General features: G+C 48.3%; 1 protein-coding gene across 1 annotated transcript; it reads left to right on the forward strand.

The window, feature by feature from the left end:
• Nucleotides 1-485: 485 nt before the first annotated feature.
• Nucleotides 486-24,329, forward strand: LOC116523478 (disintegrin and metalloproteinase domain-containing protein 19-like; the record flags this gene model as incomplete). The annotated part of the gene is made up of 12 exons (XM_032238594.1): nt 486-575; nt 1,499-1,694; nt 2,461-2,569; nt 4,234-4,438; nt 6,478-6,555; nt 6,748-6,856; nt 7,939-8,086; nt 11,333-11,438; nt 13,904-14,155; nt 16,184-16,326; nt 18,550-18,567; nt 20,610-24,329. Coding segments are annotated over 12 exons (1,506 nt in total), but the record flags the coding sequence as incomplete, so codon positions are not given.
• Nucleotides 24,330-25,844: the final 1,515 nt, after the last annotated feature.

Genomic DNA, 25,844 nt, shown 5'->3' on the forward strand with positions numbered 1-25,844 from the left:
GTCCTAGGCATGAAAGCCAACTGAGTGAGTTTGGGCTAGTCACCAGGAAATGGGGAGTTCTAGTTCTGCTTTAGGCGTGAAACTCCACTGGGTGTCTTTGAGCCAATCACCCGGAGATGGGGAGTTCTAGTTCTATCCTAGGCATGAAAGCCAACTGAGTGAGTTTGGGGTAGTCACCAGGAGATGGGGAGTTCTAGTCCTGCCTTAGGCATGAGATCCAGCTGGGTGATTTTGGGTCAGTCAGTTTCTCTCATCCCAACCCACCTCACAGGGTTGTTGTGGGGAAAATAGAACAAATAGACTAGAAATAGGAAGGTCTTGTGGATATATTCGCCACCTTGAGTTATTTGTAAAAATAATACGGTGAGAGGAAAGTCAAATAAATAAACGGGGAAACGGCCCATCTTGCAGGACAGCATCAGCAGATGGAAAACCATGTTCCTGGGGGAGGGGAGTTTTTAAAAATCCAACTTTCTTTTCCCCAGGAGTGCACCAATCCTTGCTGTAACCCCCAGAATTGCACGCTGAAAGCCGGAGCCGAGTGCGCCCACGGGGAATGTTGTAATTCCTGCAAGGTAAATAAATAAATCTATCTATCATCTATCTATCTATCTATCTATCTATCTATCTATCTATCTATCTATCTATCTATCTATCTATCTATCTATCTATCTTTCTATCTATCTATCTATCTATCTATCTATCTATCTATCTATCTTTCTTTCTTTCTTTCTATCTATCTATCTATCTATCTATCTATCTATCTATCTATCTATCTATCCATCCATCCATCCATCCATCCATCCATCCATCCATCCATCCATCCATCCATCCATCCACATACACATACACATACGTATACATATACATATACATATACACATATGTATGTATGTTCCAGCATAACTCTGGAAAGTCTCAAGCAATTTCAACCAAACTTGGTACACAGATGACTTACTCTCTGGAGAAAAATACCATGGGGATAAGACACTCCTAACACCCCTCGTTGTGTGTGTGTGTGTTCTGTTAGGATACAGCCTGTTGTGCCTTAATGCGGCTTCTACTGTACTGCCGTAAAACGGCTTCTACTGCGAAGCGCAGTGGGGTTGCCATGGTAACGGCTTTGCAGTACTCCACAAGGGGGCTCCCTCTAGTAAGGAGGAAAATCCAACACTAGAAATTATGTTTGGTCCGGACATTCCTCCCCTCCCCTCTTTATAAATAAATAGCCGGGCGACGCCGGAATATCAACACTAGTAGGAGATACTTTGGCTTGGAAGAAGGGACCTTAAGATCAGCAGAGGTAGGACGGCCATTGCTTCCAGAGATCTTCAGAGGGTTGGCTGGACATCCCCTGTGGTCCCATAGCTAGGCTCTCCTGGGTGGTGTTCTCCACATCCCATCAAAGACGGCCGAGATGACGGGGACGAATCTCGGCTCCTCTTTATGCTTTTGGTGGAAAATTTCTCTGCTTGTCGTTTCTCGTTGGCCTCCATAGCTGAAGACGGCCGGGACGATGTGTCGGGAGCCGGCTGGATCGTGTGACCTCCCGGAATATTGTACGGGCGCTTCCCCCTACTGTCCCGGAAACGTCTACCTGTTGGACGGCTCAGCGTGTTCCCACGGAGAAGAGTATTGCTACAACGGCATGTGCATGACGCACCACCAGCAGTGCATCCAGCTGTGGGGACGAGGTGAGTGCTTCCTCCTCTCTGGCGCCCGGTCAGTCCGTGGCTCCTGTTGTTTGTTTGTATCCTGTCTGGTTTATCACTTTGACTAATAAATCAAGATGGCGCCTTGCTCCTACTCTGTTCCCCTCAACAGCCCTGTGAGGTGGGCTGAGCTGAGAGAGAAAGGGACGGCCCCAAAGTCACCCAGCCGGCTTTCAAGGCTAAGGAAGGACTAGAACTCACCGTCTCCTGGTGATTGGCCCAAAGTCACCCAGCTGGCTTTTATGCTTAAGGCGGGACTAGAACTCACCGTCTCCTGGTGATTGGCCCAAAGTCACCTAGCTGGCTTTCATGCCTAAGGCGGGAGAAAGAAGGAGAAAGATTGGAGAAAGGAAAAATGAAAGAGAAGGAAGAGAGAGGGGAAGGAAGGGAAGGAAGGAAAAGGAAGGAAATGGAAGGAAGGAGAAAGAGTGGATAAAAGAAAAAGAGAAGGAAGGGAGGGATGAAGGAAGGAAGGAGAAACATTGGAGAAGGGAAAAATGAAAGAGAAGGGAGGGAGGAAGGAAGGAAGGAAGGAGAAAGATTGGAGAAAAGAAAAAGAGAAGGGAAGGGAAGGAAGGGAGGGAGAGAGGGAAGGAAGCAATTGTCTCACTTAGCAACAGAAATTTTGCGCTCCTTTCTGGTCATAAGTCGAGGACACCCTGCAATTTATACATTTGGGGAGAGCCTGTTTGGCGAGGGGTGCTAAATCGGACCTTCTCCCCCCCTCACCCCCCCCCCCCCATGGCAGGTGCTTGGCCGGCCCCCGATGCCTGCTTCCAGGACGTTAACCGAGCTGGTGACATGTACGGCAACTGTGGGAAGGACCCACGCGGCAACTACGTGAAGTGTGCCAAGAGGTGAGCGCCCAGCGGCCGAAGGAGACTTCCAGATGTTGCCCAGTCAGGGGAGGTTTGCAGCAACAGCAGCAGCACCTCACAAGACTCCCATTGGCTGCCTGGAATGGGCGGAGCCCTAATTCCTAGCTGTGATCCTCCCCCCCCCCCCCCCGGTTCTTTCTTTTCTTCCTTTCCTTCCTTCCTTTCTCTCTTCTCTCCCTTCCCTTCCCTTCCTTCATCTTTCTTTTCTCCCTTCCCCTCCTTCCTTTCTCTCTTCCTTCCCCTCCTTCCTTCCTTTTTCTCTTTTCTACCTTCCCCTCCTTCCTTCCTTTTCTCCCTTTCCTTCCTTCCTCTCTTTCTTCTTTCCTTTCCTCTGACTTCCCCTCCTTCCTTCCTTTTCTCCCATTCCTTCCTTCCTCTCTCTTTCTTCTTTCCTTTCCTCTGCCTTCCCCTCCTTCCTTCCTGTCTTTCTTTTCTCCCTTTCCCTCCTTCCTTTCTCTCTTCTCTCCCTTCCCCTCCTTCCTTCCTCTGTCTTTCTTTCTTTCATTTCTTTCTTTCTGGCTTTCTTTCTAGCTTTCTTTCTTTCTCTCTTCATTCCCTTCTCCTCCTTCCTTCCTTTTTCTCTTTTCTACCTTCCCCTCCTTCCTTCCCTTTCTCCCTTTCCTTCCTTCCTCTCTCTTCCTTCCTTCCTTCCTTTCCTCTCCCTTCCCCTCCTTCCTTCCTGTCTTTCTTTTCTCCCTTTCCCTCCTTCCTTTCTCTCTTCTCTCCCTTCCCCTCCTTCCTTCCTCTGTCTTTCTTTCTTTCTTTCATTTCTTTCTTTCTAGCTTGCTTTCTTTCTTTCTTCATTCCCTTCTCCTTCCTTTTTCTCTTTTCTACCTTCCCCTTCTTCCTTCCTTTTCTCCCTTTCCTTCCTTCCTCTCTCTTCCCTCCTTCATTTCCTCTTTTCTCTCCCTTCCCTTCCTTCCTTCCTTCCTCTTTCTTTCTTTCTTTCTTTCCTCCTTTCTTTCTCCTCCTTCCTTCCTTTCTCTCTTCTCCCTTCCCCTCCACCTTTCCTTCCTTCTTTCCTTCCTTCCTTCCTTTTTTCTTCCTCCCTCCTTTCTCTCCTTCCTTCCTATCTTTCTCTTTCTTTTTTTTCTCTGTCTTTTTCCTTCCTCCCTCTCTTCTTCTGTCTTTCTTCCTTTCTTTCTCTCTCTTTCTCTTTCCCTCTTTTTTCTTTCTTTTTCTTTCTCTTTCTTTTCCTTCCTTCCTTCCTGTCTTCTTGCTTCCTTGTCTTCATTTTGTTCTTTTTTCCTTTCTCCTTTTTCGATCTTATATTTTAACCGTTGGCTAATCTTTATTTACTTCAATAAATAAAAATTAGTCAACGGGCAACAAAAGTGCCCCCCCACACCCCACATCCCTCCAGAGATTTGCACAACCGAGACTTCCCTTCAGTGCGGGCGTCACTCAATTTCTGCGCCGGGGAAGGGTCAATGTCCCCCCCCCCAACCCTTCTGTGACTTGGTCTTTGGCGAAGTCCCGGGACACTTTCCCTGCCTTGTGGTCAAACTTCCTGACTTGAGTTTCTCCCTCGATCGTTGGCTTGGCGAGGACATCTAGGCGGGATCCCCGATCAGCAAGGGATCCCGTCTCCCTGGAATCTTCTGCTTCCCCTCCTGATAGGACCTCCTTCTTTCCCCCCCCAGGGACGCCAAGTGTGGGAAGATCCAGTGCCAGAGCCCGGCTGCCAAGCCCAAAGGGACCAACACCATCTCCATGGACACCACCATCCGGTTTAACGGGCAGGAGATCAAGTGCCGAGGAACTTTGGTCTACGCCACCAAGGATGAAGAGGGAGACCTTTCGGATCCGGGCCTTGTGATGACGGGCACCAAGTGCGGAGATGGGTTGGTGAGTCCTCAAAAGAAAGGAAAGAGTGAGCAGTATCTGCCTTCGGTCTTTCAGGCCCTGTCTCAGTGGAGAAATGCAATTTTTTTTTTACTACTGGTTCTGTGGGTGTGGCTTGGTGGGTGTGGCAAGAGAAGGGATACTGCAAAATCCCCATTCCCTTCCCACTCCAGGGGAAGGATACTGCAAAATCTCCATTCCCTCCTCACTCTAGGGGAAGGATACTGCAAAATCCCCATTCCCTCCCCACTCCAGGGAAAGGATACTGCAAAATCTCCATTCCCTCCTCACTCCAGGGAAAGGATACTGCAAAATCCCCATTCCTTCCTCACTCCAGGGGAAGGATACTGCAAAATCTCCATTCCCTCCTCACTCCAGGGAAAGGATACTGCAAAATCCCCATTCCCTCCTCACTCCAGGCGAAGGATACTGCAAAATCTCCATTCCCTCCTCACTCTAGGGGAAGGATACTGCAAAATCCCCATTCCCTCCCCACTCCAGGGGAAGGATACTGCAAAATCTCCATTCCCTCCTCACTCTAGGGGAAGGATACTGCAAAATCCCCATTCCCTCCCCACTCCAGGGAAAGGATACTGCAAAATCTCCATTCCCTCCTCACTCCAGGGAAAGGATACTGCAAAATCCCCATTCCTTCCTCACTCCAGGGGAAGGATACTGCAAAATCTCCATTCCCTCCTCACTCCAGGGAAAGGATACTGCAAAATCCCCATTCCCTCCTCACTCCAGGGGAAGGATACTGCAAAATCTCCATTCCCTCCTCACTCTAGGGGAAGGATACTGCAAAATCCCCATTCTCTCCCCACTCCAGGGGAAGGATACTGCAAAATCCCCATTCCCTCCCCACTCCAGGGAAAGGATACTGCAAAATCTCCATTCCCTCCTCACTCCAGGGGAAGGATACTGTAAAATCTCCATTCCCTCCATACTCCAGGAGAAGGATATTGCAAAATCTCCATTCCCTCCCCACCCCTGGGGCCGTCAGAGGTGGCATTTTCCGGTTCTCCGAACTACTCAAAATTTCAGCTACTGGTTCTTCAGAACCTTTCAGAACCTGCTGGATTTCACTCCTGTCCTGTCTGCATGGCATGTTTCACATAGTAGCCACACCAGGCAGATGTTTCTATCTCTGGGCACACCGAGAATGTATGCTGAACAAAACTCCCCATTGTCGACAGGAAGGGCGGATAGGCGGCAATATAATTTAAAAAAAAAATAGAATTCAAACCAGAACTATTTCTTTTGGGAATCAAAAACAATAAATATAAACAAGGGGGATAATCTACTTAATAACACATATTATTACAGCAGCAAGAATGGTCTTTGTCCAAAACTGGAAAAACAGGGAAATTCCACAAGAAGAGGAAATAATTCAGAAAATTCTGATTTATGCTGAAATGGATAAATTGACGTGGGAATTGAAGAACAAAGATGAATCGGAATGTTATAAGACCTGGGACAAATTTGATCGTGATTGCACTAAAAAAAAGGAGAGACTCAAAATAGGCAATGATTAAGATTTGTAGAATGGAGATTAGAATTATGTATGAAATGATAACAGTGAAAATGAACAAAGCAACCTGGATGGAAATACAATATCTTTATATTTGTCAATACCGAATAGACCAATTGCAAAGAAGCGTGGCGGTTATACGATTTAACTTTATATTTTAGTACGTGTGGCAAAAGACATTTGCCCGGACGGTTACCCCGTGTTCAATGTTTTAATGTGTATCTGATCAAAAAAACCTTTTTTTTTTTTAAAAAAAAGGAAGGGCGACTAGACGGCAGTATAAATTCAATAAATAAATGAAATATTTGGAGATCCGAGCGACCAAGTTTAGGACAGGTTGTTGGGAGGGGAAAAATCTATTTACGTGGCTGCTGCGTGCAGCTTTTGCTCCGGATGATGTGGCGGGGTGGCACCTAATCCCTCGCTCAGTTTTTTTAAATCCCAATGGACTGTAAAATCCATGCTAATTTGCTAATGTGACTTTTGTGTGTGTGTGTGTGTTTCCGCATAGGTGTGCAAAGATCAGCGGTGTCAAAACGCTTCCTTTTTCGAACTGGACAAATGCATCTCCAAATGCCACGGCCACGGGGTGAGCTTTGCTGGTTAGCGTGGAGGGAAGACAAATAACTGGGGAGGAATAAGGGAAATATTCTACCCCGGGTGGACTCAGGGGTGGGGAGGAGTCTGGATTGTATTTGCCTTGCTGGCCCTTTCGGCCCGTGTACCTGGAGCCCCCGGAATAAGCTTGGGGTTCACGCCACGCCTCCTCTGGTTGTCTCAGGTGTGTAACAGTAACCAGAACTGCCACTGTGATCCTGGATGGGCACCTCCGTTCTGTGAGAAGCCAGGGCTGGGTGGCAGCGTGGATAGTGGCCCCGTCCAGCAAGACCGTGAGTGGCTCTCCTCCTTCTCCCCCCTTCCCCTTCCCTTTCTCCTCCTCCTCCTCCTCCTCCTCCTCCCTCTTTTCATTCCCCTTTTCAGCATTCATTTTCTTCTTCATTTTCTTTTTCTACCCCATCTCTCCTTCCCTTTCTCCTTCTCCTCCTCCTCCTCTTTCTCCTCCTCCTCTTCTTCCTCCCTCTCCTCCATTTGTCCTCCTTCTGGATAGATGGATGGATGGATGGATGGATGGATGGATGGATGGATGGATAGAAAGAAGGATGGATGGCTGGATGGAAGAATGGATGGATAGGTGGATGGAAGAATGGATGGATGGAAGGGAGGATGGATGGAAGGAAGAATGAAGGATGGATGGAAATAAGGATGGGAGGAAGGATGGAAGGAAGGAAGGATGGATGATATATGGATAGAAGGAAGGATGAATGGGTGGGTGGGTGGATGGATGGAAGAATGGATGGATGGAAATAAGGATGGGAGGATGGATGGATGATATATGGATAAAAAGAAGGATGGATGGGTGGATGGGTGGAAGAATGGATGGATGGATGGAAATATGGATGGATGGAAATAACGATGGGAGGATGGATGGAAGGGTGGATGGATGGATGGAAATAAGGATGGATGGATGGATAGATACATGGATGGAAATAAGGATGTATGTATGTAAGAGATGGATGGATGGAAATAAGGATAAAAGGATGGATGAATGGATGGATAAATGGAAGGATGGAAGAAGGAAAAAATAAGGATGGAAGGATGGAAATGAGGATGAATGGATGAATGGATATAAGGGATGGATGGAAATAAGGATAGAGATGGAAGGATGGATGGAAGGAAGGAAGGAGGTATGGATGGATATATGGATGTAAGGCATGGATGGATGGATGGATATAGTTGAAAGGATGGATGGAAATAGGGATGGGAGGTGGAATGAATAGACGGAAGGGATGGAAGGCATGGATGGGTGGAAAAAGGATAGAAGGAGGGATGAATAGATGGAAGGGATGTAGGGAAGGATGCTAATCGGCGTGGGCAACTGAAGCCTGCAGCTGTGACCATCTCCTTTTCACAGATTATGAAGCCGTCTTGATCACTTTGCTGGTGATCTTCCTGGTGGTCGTGCCCGCTCTACTCCTGGGACTCTACACCTGCTACCGACGGGAAAGTTCGCCCCTCCACAAGTGGGCCAAGGGCTTACGGAAAAGACACAGGACCTGCAGGTGGGCAGCTTGCCAACAACATGCGAATTCTTGCTCTCCCTCCCTCCCTCCCTCTCTCTCTCTCTCTCTCTCTCTCTCTCTCTTTCTCTCCTCTCTTCTCCTAATACGGTGATGGCAAATCTATGGCACCTGTGCCCAAAGCGGAACCCAGAGCCATGCCGCCTCCCACGCACGGTATTGCTCGTTCCTCTTCCAAGTTTTTGGCTTTGCATGCGCGTGCGACAATCAGCTGACCTTCGTGCGGGAGGCCGTGCCAGAAATGGGAAGAGCTGATCGTCGTACACATATACGTGCCGGGAACAGGAAGTCTAGCTGGATGGAACCGAAAGTTCATTTTACGGCTCACGCACGTCCCCTGGGCAGCTCCTCTTCCGGCTTGCAGCCCCGACGAGCGCGCACATGCTTTTTCGGTGCTCGGTGCCGAAAAGTTTTCCCGCCACTGTCGTGATACCAATGTCAGGGTTCCAAATGGCATCCAAAATTAAATCAGAGTCCGAGGCGAAGGATTCCTCAAAGTTGCAATTGATGAAGAGAGCCACGTTGGCACATCTGGGGAAACCCGAATCTGAAAGCTTCCCGGTTTTCCCCACCTGGTTGAAAGTTCAAGATCTTGCCCCCCAAACCCACAAGTCCATCCCATGGTCCAATCTCCCCACTGCCATGCTGGCAGCTTCCACCCATCCAGTTCCGGTCAGGTGCAGAGGTGCAGAGACAAAGGATGACCTTGGTTTTCTAGAAAGGATGTTGTTATGGCTACCTCTCATCTTCACTCCGTACAATCTCATTTTCCCACCATAGAAAATGCATAGTAGAAGAATAGAAAGTGTGTCAGGCCAAAGATCCAAAGGATAAAATGGCTACGGGCCTGACAATCTCTCCCTGAATCACGATTTCTCCTTCTCACCGTTAGCGGCGGGTTTATCGCATCGATAACTCTTGCACCCGGCTCTTTTTCATGGAAAGCCCCCACCGCCCCAATTCACCGGCGGCCCTCCTTCACGCAACCTGCTTTACCCCAGTTGCAAATAAACCCGGGTTTCATCGAGCCATCAGTTCACCTCCGATGGGTTCCCCGAGAGGCCGAGCCGATTCTCATCAGCCCAAGATGAAACCCTGGCTAGTTCACATGGTGGGAATGAGCTCCTCAAGGGATCCGGTTGTGAGGAACGTGGCTATAGAATTACGAGCGGATGCTGGAGACAATCCAACACGATTCATTCAAGGCAGTGAAGTGAATTATGTACAACATCGTCGCGAGAATTATTATTTCGCCGTTTGGCTGTCATCCTCGCCCTCGTTCTCAAATGAAAAATAATTAATCCCGGGGGGGAAAATAGGCGGGGGAGGAATCATTGGAAGGGATGGCAGCTTTTGTGGGGAGGGGGGGGGAAGGAAGGGATCAAGCTTTGTGGAGGTAGTCCTCGACTTGCGACCATGATTGAACTCACAATTACAGCCATAAATCATCTAGAGAGAGAGTCCTTGACTTACGGCCATCATTGAGCCCATAATTACAGCTGTAAACAGATAGTCCTCAACTGATGACCATAACTGGTCACACAGTTACAGCCACAAATCATCTAGTCCTTGACTTATGACCAAAGTTGAACCCACAGTTATGGCCATCATCCAAATATAGATGGTCCTCGGCGTATGACCACAATTGAGCCCACAGTTATGGCCATAAATCAACTAGAGATAGTCCTTGACTTATGGCCATAATTGAACCCACAATTACAGTCATAAACATAGTCCTCGATTTATGACCATAATTGAACCCACAATTACGGCCATAAACCATCTGCAGACAGTCTTCGACTTATGACCGTTTGTAGTTACAACGGCCCTGAAAAGGGTGACTTATGACTGCTTTTCACACTTATGACCGTTGCAGCATCCCCGCAGTCACGTGATCAAAATTCAGGCGCTTGGCCACCGATTCGTATTTATGATGGTGGCAGCGTCTCCGGAGATCATGCGATCCCCTTTTAAGACCTCCTGGCAAGCAATGTCAAGGGGGAAGCCGGATTCACTTAACAACCAGGTGACTAACTTATCCCCTGCAGTGACTCACTTAACAACGGAGGCAAGAAAGGTCATAAAACGGGGCAAAACTCACTTAACACATGTCTCCAGTGGTGGCATTCAGCCGTTTTTAGAAGCGAACCAGTAGTGGCAACCCGCCCTGGCTCTATGCCTTCCTATTTAGCTACGTTTTCTAAGCCGCGAGCGAGCAGAGCACATAGGCGGAAGGCGTGTGCGCTTATGAAGTGGGCGTGCGTGCATGCGTGCTCACAGTTTCAGTGTGCAGTGAACCGGTGGTAAAATTACCATATTTTTTGGAGTATAAAATGCTCCAAAGTATAAGACGCACCTAGCTTTTGGGGAGGAAAACAAGGGGGGGGGGAAATCTGCCTCCTAGCAATTTGCCTCCTTGCAGCAAACAGCAAACAGCACAGACAATACACACTTTTTGTAGTGTTACATTTCAAACTATACATGTACAGATGCTGCTAAAATTGATGGGCTTTCTGGAAGTATATCTTATTCTCTGCTATTTAAAAGGAGACACAAGAGCACTGGGCCTCTTCAGATCAAGTGTTTATTTTAAAAAGCTTCTTCGTTTTGTTAAGCTGCCTAGAACAAGAATAAAGCAGTCTTTAAAAAATACGTCTCATAATTAGAACATTCTATAGGCATTTATAGTTATTGACTTGCCTCCTTGCAGCAAACAGCAAACAGCCTGATTAGCACAGGGGAAAAAAAATCTGTCTCTGCCTCCTAGCAATTTGCCTGATGGAGCAAACAGCAAGTTTCACTTTCAGTTTAAGCCGATCATCAGCTGTTTCAGGCTGCAGGGATTGCCATAGCCTATTGCAGCGTCCACAAGCTCCATTTTCCACGTTTGCTGCAAGGAGGGAAATTGCTGGGAGGCAGAGGCCGAAGGGTGGTGGGTGGTGGGTGGGCGGGGCTACATTCAGTGTATAAGACGCCCCCCAATTTTCACCCTCTTTGAGAAGGGGAAAAAGGTGCGTCTTATACTCTGGAAAATACGGTATGTGAAAACCTAACCTCTGCGTGCCTCCTTTAACAACAGCGATTTTGGGCTCAATTCCCATCCTTAAGTCGAGAACTGTTTATACAATGAATTAATTCAGAATGAGAAGATCTGGATGGGATCTTTGCTTTTTATCTGATGTTTAAAGAGATTTATTCCTTCTTTTATTTTCTGCTTTTTTGCGACAGGAACGGAATGGCTCACCAGAAAACAAGTCAAGGCCACTCAAATTCGGCTTTCAGCCTGCAGGATATTTCCTCCGCTAACAAAGTGAAATCCAGCATTACAACTCAGGTAAACAAACTCAACTCCTCGGGGGTCGTTTGAAGGCTGATTATCAAACCCATAGTCCTCGACTTACGACCACAATTGAAACCCCCCCCTGAAATTTCCATGGCTAAGCCAGATAGCGCCGGTTTCACCAGACTTTGCTCCATTTTACTGCAACCTTTCTTGCAGCCGTCGTTAAGCGAATCCCTGCTGTTAGTCACCCGGTTGTTAAGCGAATCGGGCTTCCCCGTGGATTTTGGGGATCACGTAACCAAGAGACACCGTCCTAAATAGGAGCCACTTGCCAAGGGTTTGAATTTTGATCCCGCTGCAGCCGTCGTAAGGGTGAAAAAACAGCCATAAGTCACTTTTTCCCCCACTGCCGTCGTAACTCGGAACGGTCACCAAACAAACCATTTACAAGGTTGTTAAGCGAATCGGGCTTCCCCATCGATTGTGCTTGTCGGACGGTCGCAAAAGGGGAATCAGGTAACCGCGAGACACCGTCACAAATATGAGCCACTTGCACCAAGCACCGGAATTTGGATCACGTGACCGCAGGGACGTTGCAACGGTCGTATGTGTGAAAAAAAATGGTCGTAGGCTGCTTTTTTTCACTGCCGTTGTAACTTGAAACGGTCACTAAAACGAACGGTTGTAAATCGAGGACTAGTACCGTTCACAGGCGCCTGCGCACCAGAAACCTGGAAGAGGAACCAGGCGGCATGGCGCGTGCCGTTAGTTCACCATCACAAGTGTAGGGCCTCCTGCTTGAGCGGGGGGTTGGGCTAGATGACCTACAAGGTCCCTTCCGACTCTGTTAATCTGTTAAACATTCTATGTACCAAAACCACAACTTTCAAGTCCTTAAATGTCACGGCTTGAAAATAATAAAGCCGTTGATAATAATTTTTAGCGGATCCGCGATTTACCGCTCACGAAAGGGCGGAAAATCTGTTTACTGGCGGAGTTTGGAGCCATTTGCCTTAATTCAGATTTATCCGGCTGATTTGGAGAGAGTTTAGTCCATTCGCTCTGATAATCCTTCGGACTAAATCATCCATTTTGGGTTAAATTGTTGTGCTACATTTTCCTTAAGCCGGCAAATGTGGGAGTTTTTGGGGGTGGCAGCGGAGTGGAAATGCGCGGAGAGAATAAAGTTGGCTGGAAATTAAATAGTTTCACGCCTGCTTTGATTCAAATTATTGATTCCGGGGAGTTGATTCATTTCTGAAAATGCACTCAGCGATCCACAACTTGGAGCTCTGGTGGTCCTCGACTTACAACCGTTCATTGAACGACGGTTCAAGTTAAAAAAAAAAAGGGACGGAGGAACAGTTTCCCCACTTTACGACCGTCGGAGCCGCTCCCGTGGTCACGTGGTCAAAATTGGGAAGCTTGGCAACTGGCATTGTACTTACAATGGTTGTGGGGTCCTGGGGTCATGTGATGTGATCCCCTTTTGCGACATTTTCACCCGGATTCCGTTAAGCAGAGTTAAGGGGGGGAGGCAGATTTAGATTTTGTTTATTATTATTATTATCAGATTTGCCCTGATTTAATGAACAACGACAAGGATTCATTTAACAGCGGTGCTAAAAAAGAAAAAAGATTATAAAATTGGGAATGGCACACTTAAGGAACACCTTGCGCAGCAGCTGAGATCCAGCTTTCGATTATGGTCGTAAGTCGAGGACTACCTGTATAGCTTTGCAGTGCTCTAATACTGTGATAGAGAGCCTGATTGGTATTGTGGTTAAGGCGTCAGACAGGACTAGAACTCACCGTCTCCGGGTGATTGGCCCAAAGTCACCCAGCTGGCTTTCACGCCTAAGGCGGGACTAGAACTCACCGTCTCCTGGTGATTGGCCCAAAGTCACCCAGCTGGCTTTCATGCCTAATGCGGGACTAGAACTCACCGTCTCCTGGTGATTGGCCCAAAGTCACCCAGTTGGCTTTCACGCCTAAGGCGGGACTAGAACTCACCGTCTCCTGGTGATTGGCCCAAATTCACCCAGCTGGCTTTCACGCCTAAGGCGGGACTAGAACTCACCGTCTCCGGGTGATTGGCTCAAAGTCACCCAGCTGGCTTTCATGCCTAAGGCGGGACTAGAACTCACCGTCTCCTGGTGATTGGCCCAAAGTCACCCAGCTGGCTTTCATGCCTAAGGCGGGACTAGAACTCACCGTCTCCAGGTGATTGGCCCAAAGTCACCCAGTTGGCTTTCATGCCTAAGGCGGGACTAGAACTCACCGTCTCCTGGTGATTGGCCCAAAGTCACCCAGCTGGCTTTCATGCCTAAGGCGGGACTAGAATTTTCCTGGTAATTGGCTCCATGTCACCCAGCTGCTTTCATTCCTAAGACGGAACTAGAATTCCCCATCTTCTGGTTTCTAGCCAGGTGCCTTCAACAACTAGACCCAACTGGCCATTTTCAGCCGGGGAAACTGATGAATCCCCCCCTCCCTCTTCTTTTCTCTCCCCCCAGGTAGCCAGAGGCATTTCCTCGCTGAAGCCCAACCCTCCTCAAAGGGGCCCCCACCCCATCAACGTGGTACGACCTTTGCGGCCCGGGTGTGGCCCCTCCGCCCCCCTCCAGAGAGACCTCAAACCTTCCAGGCCCCCGCCCCCGCCATTCCACGGATCGCCCGCCGTGCCCCTGAAAGGCAGATTTGGGGGTCCCACCAAACTGCCCCCTCCGAAGAAGCCCCTTCCGAGCACCCCTGTCCGACCCCCTCCGGTGAGTTTCCTGCTCTCCATTGCCCCATTCGTTTGGGGGTGACTCCGTTCTGGAAGCTACAATTTGCTACTGGCGTGTTATACAGTCTTAAGAGCCGAGGTGGCGCAGTGGTTAGAGTGCAGTACTGCAGGCCACTTCAGCTGACTGCTAGCTGCAGTTCGGCAGTTCAAATCTCACCGGCTCAGAGTTGACTCAGCCTTCCATCCTTCCGAGGTGGGTAAAATGAGGACCCGGATTGTTGTTGGGGACCGATATGCTGACTCTGTAAACCGCTTAGAGAGGGCTGAAAGCCCTATGAAGTGGTATAGAAGTCTAACTGCTATTGCTATTGCTATCCAGAGATTTTCACTGCACAGTGTGCTTAGCTGCCTGGGGGATTCTGGGAATTGAAGTCTAGCCGTCTTAAAAGTAGCTAAAATTGAGAAACACCATCTTAAGCAAACCTTATTTTGGAATGAAAAGCCTTGATTTAGTAGATTCAGGGTACGTGCTAGATGTAATTTACTTTGAATATGAAGTTCGCCCGCACCTCTGGGGAATTCTGGGAGCCAAGATCTACATCCTACCAGCTCAAGAAACCCTGATCTAGAAGTGTTTTGCCAATTATGCTGTAACCTTGGCTTCCAACATAGCATCCTACCCCAATTATAGCTTGTTCCACAAACCAGATTTCAGAAGTTCCAGAGTTCAAATGCAGCCATTGGAAAGTGAAGTTTAGGAATAATCAAAGGGAAATATACAAAGGAAATTAAGTGCATATTTTAACACATCTGCTAACTACAGCTAGAATAGCATTTGCCCAATGATGGTAACAAAATAATACCCCCCACCCCACCCCCCACCCCGGGACGAATTAGTGATAAAAAAACCAACTTTGGATTGTGCAGAGATGGACAAATTAACACTGAAATTAAAAGATAAAGAAGAGTCGGGATATTATGAAATTTGGAACAATTGGTACACATGGCTGCAAAACAAGAATAAAATTAATTAAGCCAAAAAACAATCTATATCTATATATCTATATCTATATCTATATCTATATCTATATCTATATCTATATCTATATCTATATCTATATCTATATCTATATCTATATCTATATCTATATCTATATCTATATCTATATCTATATCTATATCTATATCTATCTATATCTCTATCTCTATCTCTATCTCTATCTCTATCTCTATCTATATCTATATCTATATCTATATCTATATCTATCAATATCTATATATTCTATTTCTCTGTATCTATATTTATATATCTATTATTTTATTATTTTATATCTATCTATCTATCTATCTATCTATCTTATCTATCTATCTATCTATCTATCTATCTCTATATCTATCTATCTATCTATCTATCTATCTATATAACTGTGTATAAAAGTGTGTAAATATAGAAGCGAAATATTATATACATGTACAGGTATGATGACACAACAATGTTGATGTAATGACTGTAAGGTGTTGTGGAAGGGAAAAAATAATTAAAAAAAACTGCTAAAAGAAAAAAAGAAAGTGAAGTTTAATGGGTAGAAAGTAACCACGTCTGAATGCAGGATTGGGGTTTGGCCAGTCGAGGGAAAAGAAGGACCAGGGGAGACATGATAGCAAGGCTTCCAATATTTGAGGGGTTGCTCCCAAAGAAGAGGGAGTCAAGCTATTCTCCAAAGCACCTGAAGGCAGAACAAGAAGCAATGGATGGAAACTAATCAAGGAGAGAGGCAACCTGGAACTAAGGAGGAATTTCCTGACTGTGAGGTCAATTAACCAGTGGAACAGCCTGCCACCAGAAGTTGTGGGTGCTCCATCACTGAAGGTTTTTAACAAGAGACTGGACAGTCAAATGGTTTTCGGTTTTAGGCACTTTGTGCCTAAAAGTTTTGCCGTCCCTGGTCTAGGATCTCCTGCTTGAGCAGGGGGGCTGGACTAGAAGACCTCCAAGGTCCCTTCCAGCTCTTATTCTGATTCTGTTGTTGACCTGATCTTGTTTTGTGCTGTTTTTCTCCACCCACAGCTCAGACCATTTTACAAGCCCAAGACCCTCCTGGCAAAAGACGTGTCCTCAACACCCAGCCAACCCTTGCTGGTTATGGTCCCGCCGACCAACTCCAAGCCAGCGGGGACCAGGGCCTCGAACCCTCTCTCCAAACCCCTCAAGTAAGTTGGCCGCTGGGGAAGAAAATCATAATATAGAAGTATATGTTCAAAAGTAAGATACAGAGGGGGAAACAACCATAATCAGGATAGAATTTGAGAAAGAAAAGGAATAAGAAATGATGTTCAATTATTTTTGGGATCTGCGGAAATGCCACCCCAAGAAAATAAGAATTAAGAGCTTGGAAGAGACACTTACAACAATAGAAAAGAGAAAGGGAGAGAGGAGATGAGGGGAAGAGGAGGGGAGGAAGATGGAGGGGAGGGGAGGAAGATGTAAGGGAGAAGGAGAGAGGCCAGGAAAGGGAAGAGGAGGAGAGGAGAAGAGAGAAAAGGAGAGGGAAGGAAGAAAGAGGAAAGGAGAGGAGAGAGGGAAGGGATAGAAAGAGAAGGAGAGAGGGCAGGAGGAGGAGGAAGAAGAGAGGAGTAGGGGAGAGGAAAGGGAAGAAGGAAGGGAAAGGAGAGAAGGAGAGAGGGCAGGAAGGGGAAGAGGAAGAGAGGAGGAGAGAGGAAAGGAGATGGAAGGAAGGAAGAGGAAAGGAGAGGAAAGGGGGAAGGTATAGAAAGAGAAGGAGAGATAGTAGGAGGAGGAAGAGGAAGAGAGGAGTAGGGGAGATGAAAGGGAAGAAGGAAGGGAACGGAGAGAAGGCAGGAAGGGGAAGAGGAAGAGGAGGAGAGGAGAGGAAAGGAGATGGAAGAGAGGAAGAGGAAAGGAGAGGAAAGAGGGAAGGGATAGAAAGAGAAGGAGAGAGGGCAGGAGGAGGAAAAGGAAGAGAGGAGTAGGGGAGAGGAAAGGGAAGAAGGAAGGGAAAGGAGAGAAGGAGAGAGGGCAGGAAGGGGAAGAGGAAGAGAGGAGAGAGGAAATGAGATCGAAGGAAGAAAGGAAAGGGGAGGAAGGAAGGAAGGGAAAGAAAGGAGAGGGGGTAGGAGGAGAAAGAGGAAGAGAGGAGTAGGGGAGAAGAAAGGGAAGAAGGAAGGGAAAGGAGAGAAGGCAGGAAGGGGAAGAGGAAGAAAGGATGAGAGTACAATAGAGGAAAGGAGATGGAAGGAAGGAAGAGGAAAGGAGAGAGGGAAGGGATAGAAAGAGAAGGAGAGAGGGCAGGAGGAGGAAGAGGAAGAGAGGAGTAGGGGAGAGGAAAGGGAAGAAGGAAGGAGAGAAGGAGAGAGGGCAGGAAGGGGAAGAGGAAGAGAGGAGAAGAGAGGAAAGGAGATGCAAGGAAGAAAGAGGAAAGGAGAGGAAGGAGGGAAGGGATAGAAAGAGAAGGAGAGAGGGTAGGGGGAGGAAGAGGGATAGAGGAGAGGAAAGGGAAGAAGGAAGAGAAAGGAGAGAAGGCAGGAAGGGGAAGAGGAAGAGGAAGAGAGGAGAAGAGAGGAAAGGAGATGCAAGGAAGAAAGAGGAAAGGGGAGGGAGGAGGGAAGGGATAGAAAGAGAAGGAGAGAGGGTAGGGGGAGGAAGAGGGATAGAGGAGAGGAAAGGGAAGAAGGATGGGAAAGGAGAGAGGAAGGAAGAAAGTAGAGGAGGAAGAGAGGGGAGAAAAGAAAGGGAAGAGAAAAGGCGAGGAATGGTAAACAAAGCAACCCAAATGGTGGGTTATAACCCTGTAAATGGAATGATAAATGTATAAGAACGACGAATGTAAAAAAGAATAATAATTATGGGAATGTAAACCTATCAGTGTGTATAGAGAACAAAAAATAAGAAACTTTTCCAGAGAGACGGCGCCTTCAGGGACGGAAATGGTTCGAGTCCCGGGGCGAAAATCTGTCAATTTTACCTCACGGCCGCCGTCGATTTTCTCCATCCTTCACCTTCTGGGCCTTTCCAGCCCAACGATCGGTAGTCCTCGACATAACGACCGTAAATGGAGCCTAGCCCCATTCTGTGGCCCTAAGCCGTAACGGTTATAAAAGGCTGTTATGCGAATGGCCACGGTTGTTGAGCGAATAACACGGTCGTTAAGCGAAACTGGCTTCAGAAGGTCGCGAAAGGGGATCACATGACGGATCCCCCCCCCTCCTCCAGGACACTGCGACCGTCGTAATTAGGAATCCGTCGGCAAGCGCCTGGATTTTAATCCCGTCTTTTCAATGTTAAAACGGCCAATTTTTTTAGAGCCGTTGTAACTTTGAAGGGTCACTAAGTGAGTCGTCATAAGCCGAGGACCCCCACGGCAAACAATTTTGTCATCTAAGCTACTAACACTCCTCTCTTTTTCTCTCTTTCAGACCGGTCGCACCTCAAAGGTGAGTGTGACGTAGCCCCTGGGACTCACATGGGGAAACCCCACTTCCTCCCCACCTCCGTTGACCTGTGTTCTGCTGGTCAGAACTATAACTCACCGTCTCCTGGTGATAGGCCCAAAGTCTTTATTTAAGGCAGGACTAGAACTCCCTGTCTCCTGGCGATTGGCCCATAAGTCACCCAGATGGCTTTTATCTCTCAGGCAAAACTAGAACTCCCCATCTCCTGGTATCCGAAATGCGTCAGCTGGTTTTCACGCCTCAGGCAAGACTGGAACTCTCCATCTCCTAGGCCCAAAGTCACCCAGCTGGTTTTTATTTAAGGCAGGACTAGAACTCCCTGTCTCCTGGCGATTGGTCCCAAAGTCACCTAGATGGCTTTTATGTCTCAGGCAAAACTAGAACTCCCCATCTCCTGGTATCCAAAATGCCTCAGCTGGTTTTCACGCCTCAGGCAAGACTGGAACTCTCCATCTCCTAGGCCCAAAGTCACCCAGCTGGTTTTTATTTAAGGCAGGACTAGAACTCCCTGTCTCCTGGCGATTGGTCCCAAAGTCACCTAGATGGCTTTTATGTCTCAGGCAAAACTAGAACTCCCCATCTCCTGGTATCCAAAATGCCTCAGCTGGTTTTCACGCCTCAGGCAAGACTGGAACTCTCCATCTCCTAGGCCCAAAGTCACCCAGCTGGTTTTTATTTAAGGCAGGACTAGAACTCCCTGTCTCCTGGCGATTGGTCCCAAAGTCACCTAGATGGCTTTTATGTCTCAGGCAAAACTAGAACTCCCCATCTCCTGGTATCCAAATGCCTCAGCTGGTTTTCACGCCTCAGGCAAGACTGGAACTCTCCATCTCCTAGGCCCAAAGTCACCCAGCTGGTTTTTATTTAAGGCAGGACTAGAACTCCCTGTCTCCTGGCGATTGGTCCCAAAGTCACCTAGATGGCTTTTATGTCTCAGGCAAAACTAGAACTCCCCATCTCCTGGTATCCAAAATGCCTCAGCTGATTTTCACGCCTCAGGCAAGACTGGAACTCCCCATCTCCTAGTGATAGGCCCAAAGTCACCCAGCTGGTTTTTATTTAAGGCAGGACTAGAACTCACCGTATCCTGGCGATTGGCCCAAAGTCATACAAAGGTAACTATGGCGATCTCTCGGGTCTTGGCTGGCTTTCGTGTCTTAGGCAAAACTAGAACTCACCATCTCCTGGGGTCCAAAGTGTCTCAGCTGGCTTCCCTGCCTTAGGCAGAACTACAACTCACTATCTCCTGGTGATAGGGCCAAAGCCACTCAAGTGGCTTTTGTGCCTAAGGCAGGACTAGAAATCACACTCTCCTAGTTTCTAATCTTGTTGCCTTAACCACTGGCCCAAACTGGTGTTGTGGCCCGCCAGCAGAGCCGGCAGCAGATTCGGACAGTGAGGAGGGTTGGGGAGGAACCTGGGCCAGTCCTGGAGTCTGGGGAAGGCTCGGATGAAGGATCTGTGTCGGAGGCAGAGAGGGGGCCAGGGCCGTCCGACAGTTATCAGCTGCCTTCGGAGTCAGACATCAGTGAGGCAGAAGAACAGCTGGAGCCTGTTCCCAGTGTGCGCATGCGCAGAGCTGCCAGACGAAGGGAAGAGCTAAAGAATAAGGGTCGACTTGGGAGTAAGGCCACAAGTGGACGGTGAATGGCCCCTCCCAGAGGGAATAAAAGGGGAGCGAAAGGGGAGTGGAGTTTGCAGGAGACAATCAGTTCGCTTAATTGGTTCGTGACTCTCCGAGACTCCTTGCCAAGTTCTGCAGAGATCGGCCTGGCTGCTCTCCAAGCCAGATAAGGTCTGTGACCGTAAATCCTCCCTCGAAAGACTTTGCTAGATGTGAACGAGCAGAATTCACAGTTAATTAATAAAAGGATTTTTTTTTTTTGTTGGGACAAGGAGTTTACTTCCTGCTCTCGGGAAGCCTCGGTCAGAACAGAATGGATCACCCTAGTTTTACCTTTGTATGTTTTCCTGCTAGTTCATCTGAAGGATTTCTCACTTCTCTTGCCTTTCTCTTTCTTTAGACCGCTCCCGGGCCTAAAAGTTCACCCCGCTTCCTTCGCCTTCAAGAAGTGACGACGGCTTTGGCCCACGACGCTGCCTTCCTCATTTGCACTACTGTGGTTCCAACGCAGGGATTTTTGGTTACGAGAGACATATTCATCTTTTGGGGAGTGGAGGGGGGGGACTTGGAAAATGGAAACCGTCCCACCCAAAAAAAAAAAGAAGAAACGGAGGAGGGAAGAGCTACGGTCACCAAAAACCTTTTGAGGGGCTGTGGAAGAGAGTAAGGCGGACCTCGAGACCCGTGGCTTCATCTGATCCGCAGAAGCTTCGTGAATGTGACAAGATTCACGACCTACCTCCTTATTTTGCACAACCTCGTGAGATGTTTTCCCTCCTGGAACGCCAGTTTTGGGGGGAACCTGGTCCTGAAGTTGGTGTCACCGATTTACAGGTGGACACCCTCTCATCCACCCACCCCCGCCAGGTTTCCAGATGTACGATGCAGCAAACCATGAGATGGAACAAGCTTGTCCATCTGGACATCCGTGCAGGATGTTGGGTTGAGTTTAGCTGGTCTGGAAGAAACCAGTTTGGGAGAGATGATGCAGAAGAAGGAGGAGGAGTTGATGAGCTTTGCTTGAGTCCTTCTCGACACCCGTTCCTTCCACCTGGAGAAGAAGGCCATCTCAGAACATCTCCGCTGATTCCAGAAAACAGGAAGGGCCTTGGGAAATGTCCTGATTCCTTGGAAGGGTGCTGTTGGCCAGAACAGATGTTCCTTGGGCAGCGTCTTGGTTCCTTGAAGTTGAGCAATCCAAGATCTTCATTGGGGGCAGAAGACCTCCTTCCACTCTCTCTCTTTGCCCCAGTTACAATGGAGGGCCATTTCTACCCCACACATCTATTTGGACAAAGTTCAGGAGGACTCCCTGTAGACCATCAACACAACAATCCACAACAGTCAATCCTACTGGAGTCCATGTGGTTGGCGGTGAATTAAAAATAGGACCAGAGGGAGGAAGTTCTAGCTTTTCTGTGGGAAGGGAAATTTTTCCCTCCCAAGAAAATCTGGTCCAACTTTTGCTTTGAGGGGTGAAGGCCAGCAGAAGAACAGCACAGGGGAAGCAACATTCCTGACTCAGTACAGGCCCTGTTGACTGGCAGTGGGAGAATGATTATGGGGTCATCATAGATGATGGACCATCCTCTCCCACTCCGTCCCACTACTTAGGCCCAAGAACATCATAGATGGTGGACCAAATCTTGAAGTCCACTCAGCATCTTCTTCCTGTCCATCCCCTCCCACCTGTCCCACCACCCAGGGCCAAGAACATCATAGATGGTGGACCAAGTCTTGAAGTCCATTCAGCATCTTCTTCCTGTCCATCCCCTCCCACTCTGTCCCACCACCCAGGGGCCCAAGGACATCATGGATGGTGAACCAGGTCTTGAAGGCCACTCAGCATCTTCTTTCTGTCCATCCCCTCCCACTCTGTCCCACCACCCAGGGCCAAGAACATCATAGATGGTGGATCAAGTCTTAAAGTCCACTCAGCATCTTCTTCCTGTCCATCCTCTCCCACTCTGTCCCACCACCCAGGGCCAAGAATATCATAGATGGTGGATCAAGTCTTAAAGTCCACTCAGCATTTTCTTCCTGTCCATCCTCTCCCACTCCGTCCCACCACTTAGGCCCAGGAACATCATAGATGGTGGACCAAATCTTGAAGGCCACTCATCATCTTCTTCCTGTCCATCCTCTCCCACTCCGTCCCACCACCCAGGGCCAAGAACATCATAGATGGTGGATCAAGTCTTAAAGTCCACTCAGCATCTTCTTCCTGTCCATCCTCTCCCACTCTGTCCCACCACCCAGGGCCAAGAATATCATAGATGGTGGATCAAGTCTTAAAGTCCACTCAGCATTTTCTTCCTGTCCATCCTCTCCCACTCCGTCCCACCACTTAGGCCCAGGAACATCATAGATGGTGGACCAAATCTTGAAGGCCACTCATCATCTTCTTCCTGTCCATCCTCTCCCACTCCGTCCCACCACCCAGGGCCAAGAACATCATAGATGGTGGATCAAGTCTTAAAGTCCACTCAGCATCTTCTTCCTGTCCATCCTCTCCCATTCCGTCCCACCACTTAGGCCCAGGAACATCATAGATGATGGACCAAGTCTTGAAGTCCACTCAGCATCTTCTTCCTGTCCATCCTCTCCCACTCCGTCTCACCACCCAGGGGCCAAGAACATGGTGGAGATGCCAATCTGTTGCCACATTCTATGTGCCCACCTTGGTGGTGGATTGGGTTGGTGTTGGCCATATGAGCCAAGAAGTCCAGATAGGACTGGGCAGTGGTTAGCGATGAAGCTCAGTCCTTGGTGGGTTCCTGAAGACGGTCCTGTCCAACCCTGATCTACTGCTGGGCCTACAGGAAGCTCCAGGTTGAGATTGAAGAGATTTAGAAAGCCAGCATAATTTCTGATTTCAGATGGGAAAGCCGGAGAAATGCTTGACTGGTAGTCCTCGACTTACGACCACAACTGAGCCCGAAATTTCTGCTGCTAAGTGAATCATCATTTTTTAAAAAAAACCATTGCATGATTTTTTTCTTGCCACCTTTGTCGTCACGGTCGCTAAACGAACCGTTGGAAGTCGAGGACCACCCGCATTCACAGATGTTCCGTATCTCAGCCTCCCGTATGGGTAGGGGGCCTCGGGAAGAATAAAAACAAATGGATATTTTTGCTCTCAAGAATGGCGTTGAGCACTGGTGCTTGGGGGACCAAGTACGCCGGTCGGACCATGGACCGTCTCTGGATCTGAGTGGGCGGGGGTTTTATTCCCAGGATCTCGGACAGTGATGCCGAACCTTTTCGGCACCGATTGCCGAGAAAGGAGCACTTCACGCACGCCTGTCTGGTCCGCGATCGGGAAGAGGAGCTGCCCAGGGAACATCCATGGGCCGGAAAATAAACTTCCAGTTTGCAGGGGCCGTCAGCAAGTCTTCCGGTTACTGCCGCGCTTGTGCCGATCTCGGCTGGCGTGTATGCTCACGGCGGAAAACGGAAAACCAGATCTTTTGGTTTCTGGCACTGCCGCACGCACGAAGGCCAGCCGATTGTCGTTTGCGCACGCGCACCAGAAACCCAGAAGAGGAACGGGTGACGCTGCATGTGCCAGACGACATGGCTCCACGTGCCACTTCGGACATGCGTGCCATAGTTTTGCCATCCTGGGTCTAGGAGCAGGTCTGAACACGAGCCAGGCGCCTTCTCCCCCTCTAGGCCTTTTCCGCAGCCTCTTCCACTCTCCCGGGACCAATTGCTTCTGAGCCCAAGAACAGGGCCTGCACTCCATAGGGAAGACCCCCTCCTCTCCTTTGAGGCGCACTGATGACCTCCGGGTAGCCCGCTGCTGGATGCTGGCATTCCTGTGCCAAATGCTCTCTTTTTTCATGCGTGGGGGTGCCACTGCGTTGCTAGAAGGTTCTTTCAACCGGGGTGGGGGTGGGAGTGGGGGAGCCAGCTTGTTGGCAGGGGGGCTATTTCGAACTAGCCCCCAATCGGAACCTTCCAGCACTTCCTTTATTTCTCCCCCCCCCCATTTTTTAAAAATTTGCTCCGTTTTGCTATCCGCTTAGACCAAGGGTCTCCGAAGTTGGCAACTTTAAGACTTGTGGACTTCAACTCCCAGAATTCCAGAGGTTAAGACTTGTGGACTTCAACTCCCAGAATCCCAGAAGTTAAGACTTATGGATTTCAACTCCCAGAATCCCAGAGGTTAAGACTTGTGGACTTCAACTCCCAGAATTCCAGAGGTCAAGACTTATGGACTTCAACTCCCAGAATCCCAGAAATTAAGACTTATGGACTTCAACTCCCAGAATCCCAGAGGTCAAGACTTATGGACTTCAACTCTCAGAAACCCAGAAGTTAAGACTTGTGGACTTCAACTCCCAGAATTCCAGAGGTTAAGACTTGTGGACTTCAACTCCCAGAATTCCAGAGGTCAAGACTTATGGACTTCAACTCCCAGAATCCCAGAGGTTAAGACTTGTGAACTTCAACTCCCAGAAACCCAGAAGTTAAGACTTGTGGACTTCCAGAATTCCAGAGGTTAAGACTTGTGGACTTCAACTCCCAGAATCCCAGAGGTTAAGATTTATGGACTTCAACTCCCAGAATCCCAGAAGTTAAGACTTATGGACTTCAACTCCCAGAATCCCAGAAGTTAAGACTTATGGACTTCAACTCCCAGAGTTCATGGCTGGCTGGGGAATTCTGGGAGTTGAAGTCCACATTTCTTAAAAGTTGTCAAGTTTGGAGATCTCTTGACTTTTCCTACGTATATTCCTGAAAGGACGCCTGCGTTTGTCCGCACGAAGACGACCACTTGAAAAACCCATTTATTTGGAAACTTTAGGTCCTTTTTAAATAATAATAATAATGAAAATAAATAAATAATTTTTTAAAAACCGAAATCCGGGTCTGTTGTTTTGGGAGATGCTTTGAGATACTGAGGCAATATTGGTGGTGTCCCATCCTCGGGGTAGGGTTGGGGGCCCTCCGATCTCTCCAAGCATGTAATCTTGGGGGGGGGGGAGGCTGTCTTTTAGGTTGCCCCCCCCCCATCCCTTTGGTGACTGCTTGACAGGATAAGACACACCTGGGGAGGGATTTCGCAATTAGAGGGATGAGATCCCCATGCTTTGCCTCATAATGTCTAGTCCTCGCCTTACGACCCCAAAGGAGCCTCGGATTTCTGTCGCTAAGCGAGACAGCCACTAAAAGTGATCTTTCCCCCCCAATTGAATGAACTTTTTTGGGCCGTCGTCGTTAAGTGAATTGCTGCAGTGAAGCTAGTAATGTGGCCGCTAAGCGAATCTGGATTTCCCGTTGATTTTGCTTGTCAAAATGGGATCACGTGATCCCAGCCACCGTCACAAATATGAACCAGTTTCCAAGGCGCCTGAATTTTGATCACGTGATCACGGGGATGCGTAAGTGTGAAAAAAGGGTCCTAAACGGTCATTTCAGTGCCGTCGTGACTTCGGTCACTAAATGAACAGTTGTAAGTTTGGGGATGATTTTCCGCCTTCCAACCCAAGGCCTCGCTTCCTCACTGTTTCTTCCATCTCTCTGAAACCTCTTCATGTTTTATGTCATTTCATATTAAGTATTCAATTAATATTCAACTGTTTTTCACAGTTACCAGCATCCTGACGATCACGGGATCAAAATTTCT

The sequence above is a fragment of the Thamnophis elegans genome, unplaced genomic scaffold (assembly GCF_009769535.1).
Source record: "Thamnophis elegans isolate rThaEle1 unplaced genomic scaffold, rThaEle1.pri scaffold_354_arrow_ctg1, whole genome shotgun sequence".
Classification (NCBI taxonomy): Eukaryota; Metazoa; Chordata; class Lepidosauria; order Squamata; family Colubridae; genus Thamnophis; species Thamnophis elegans.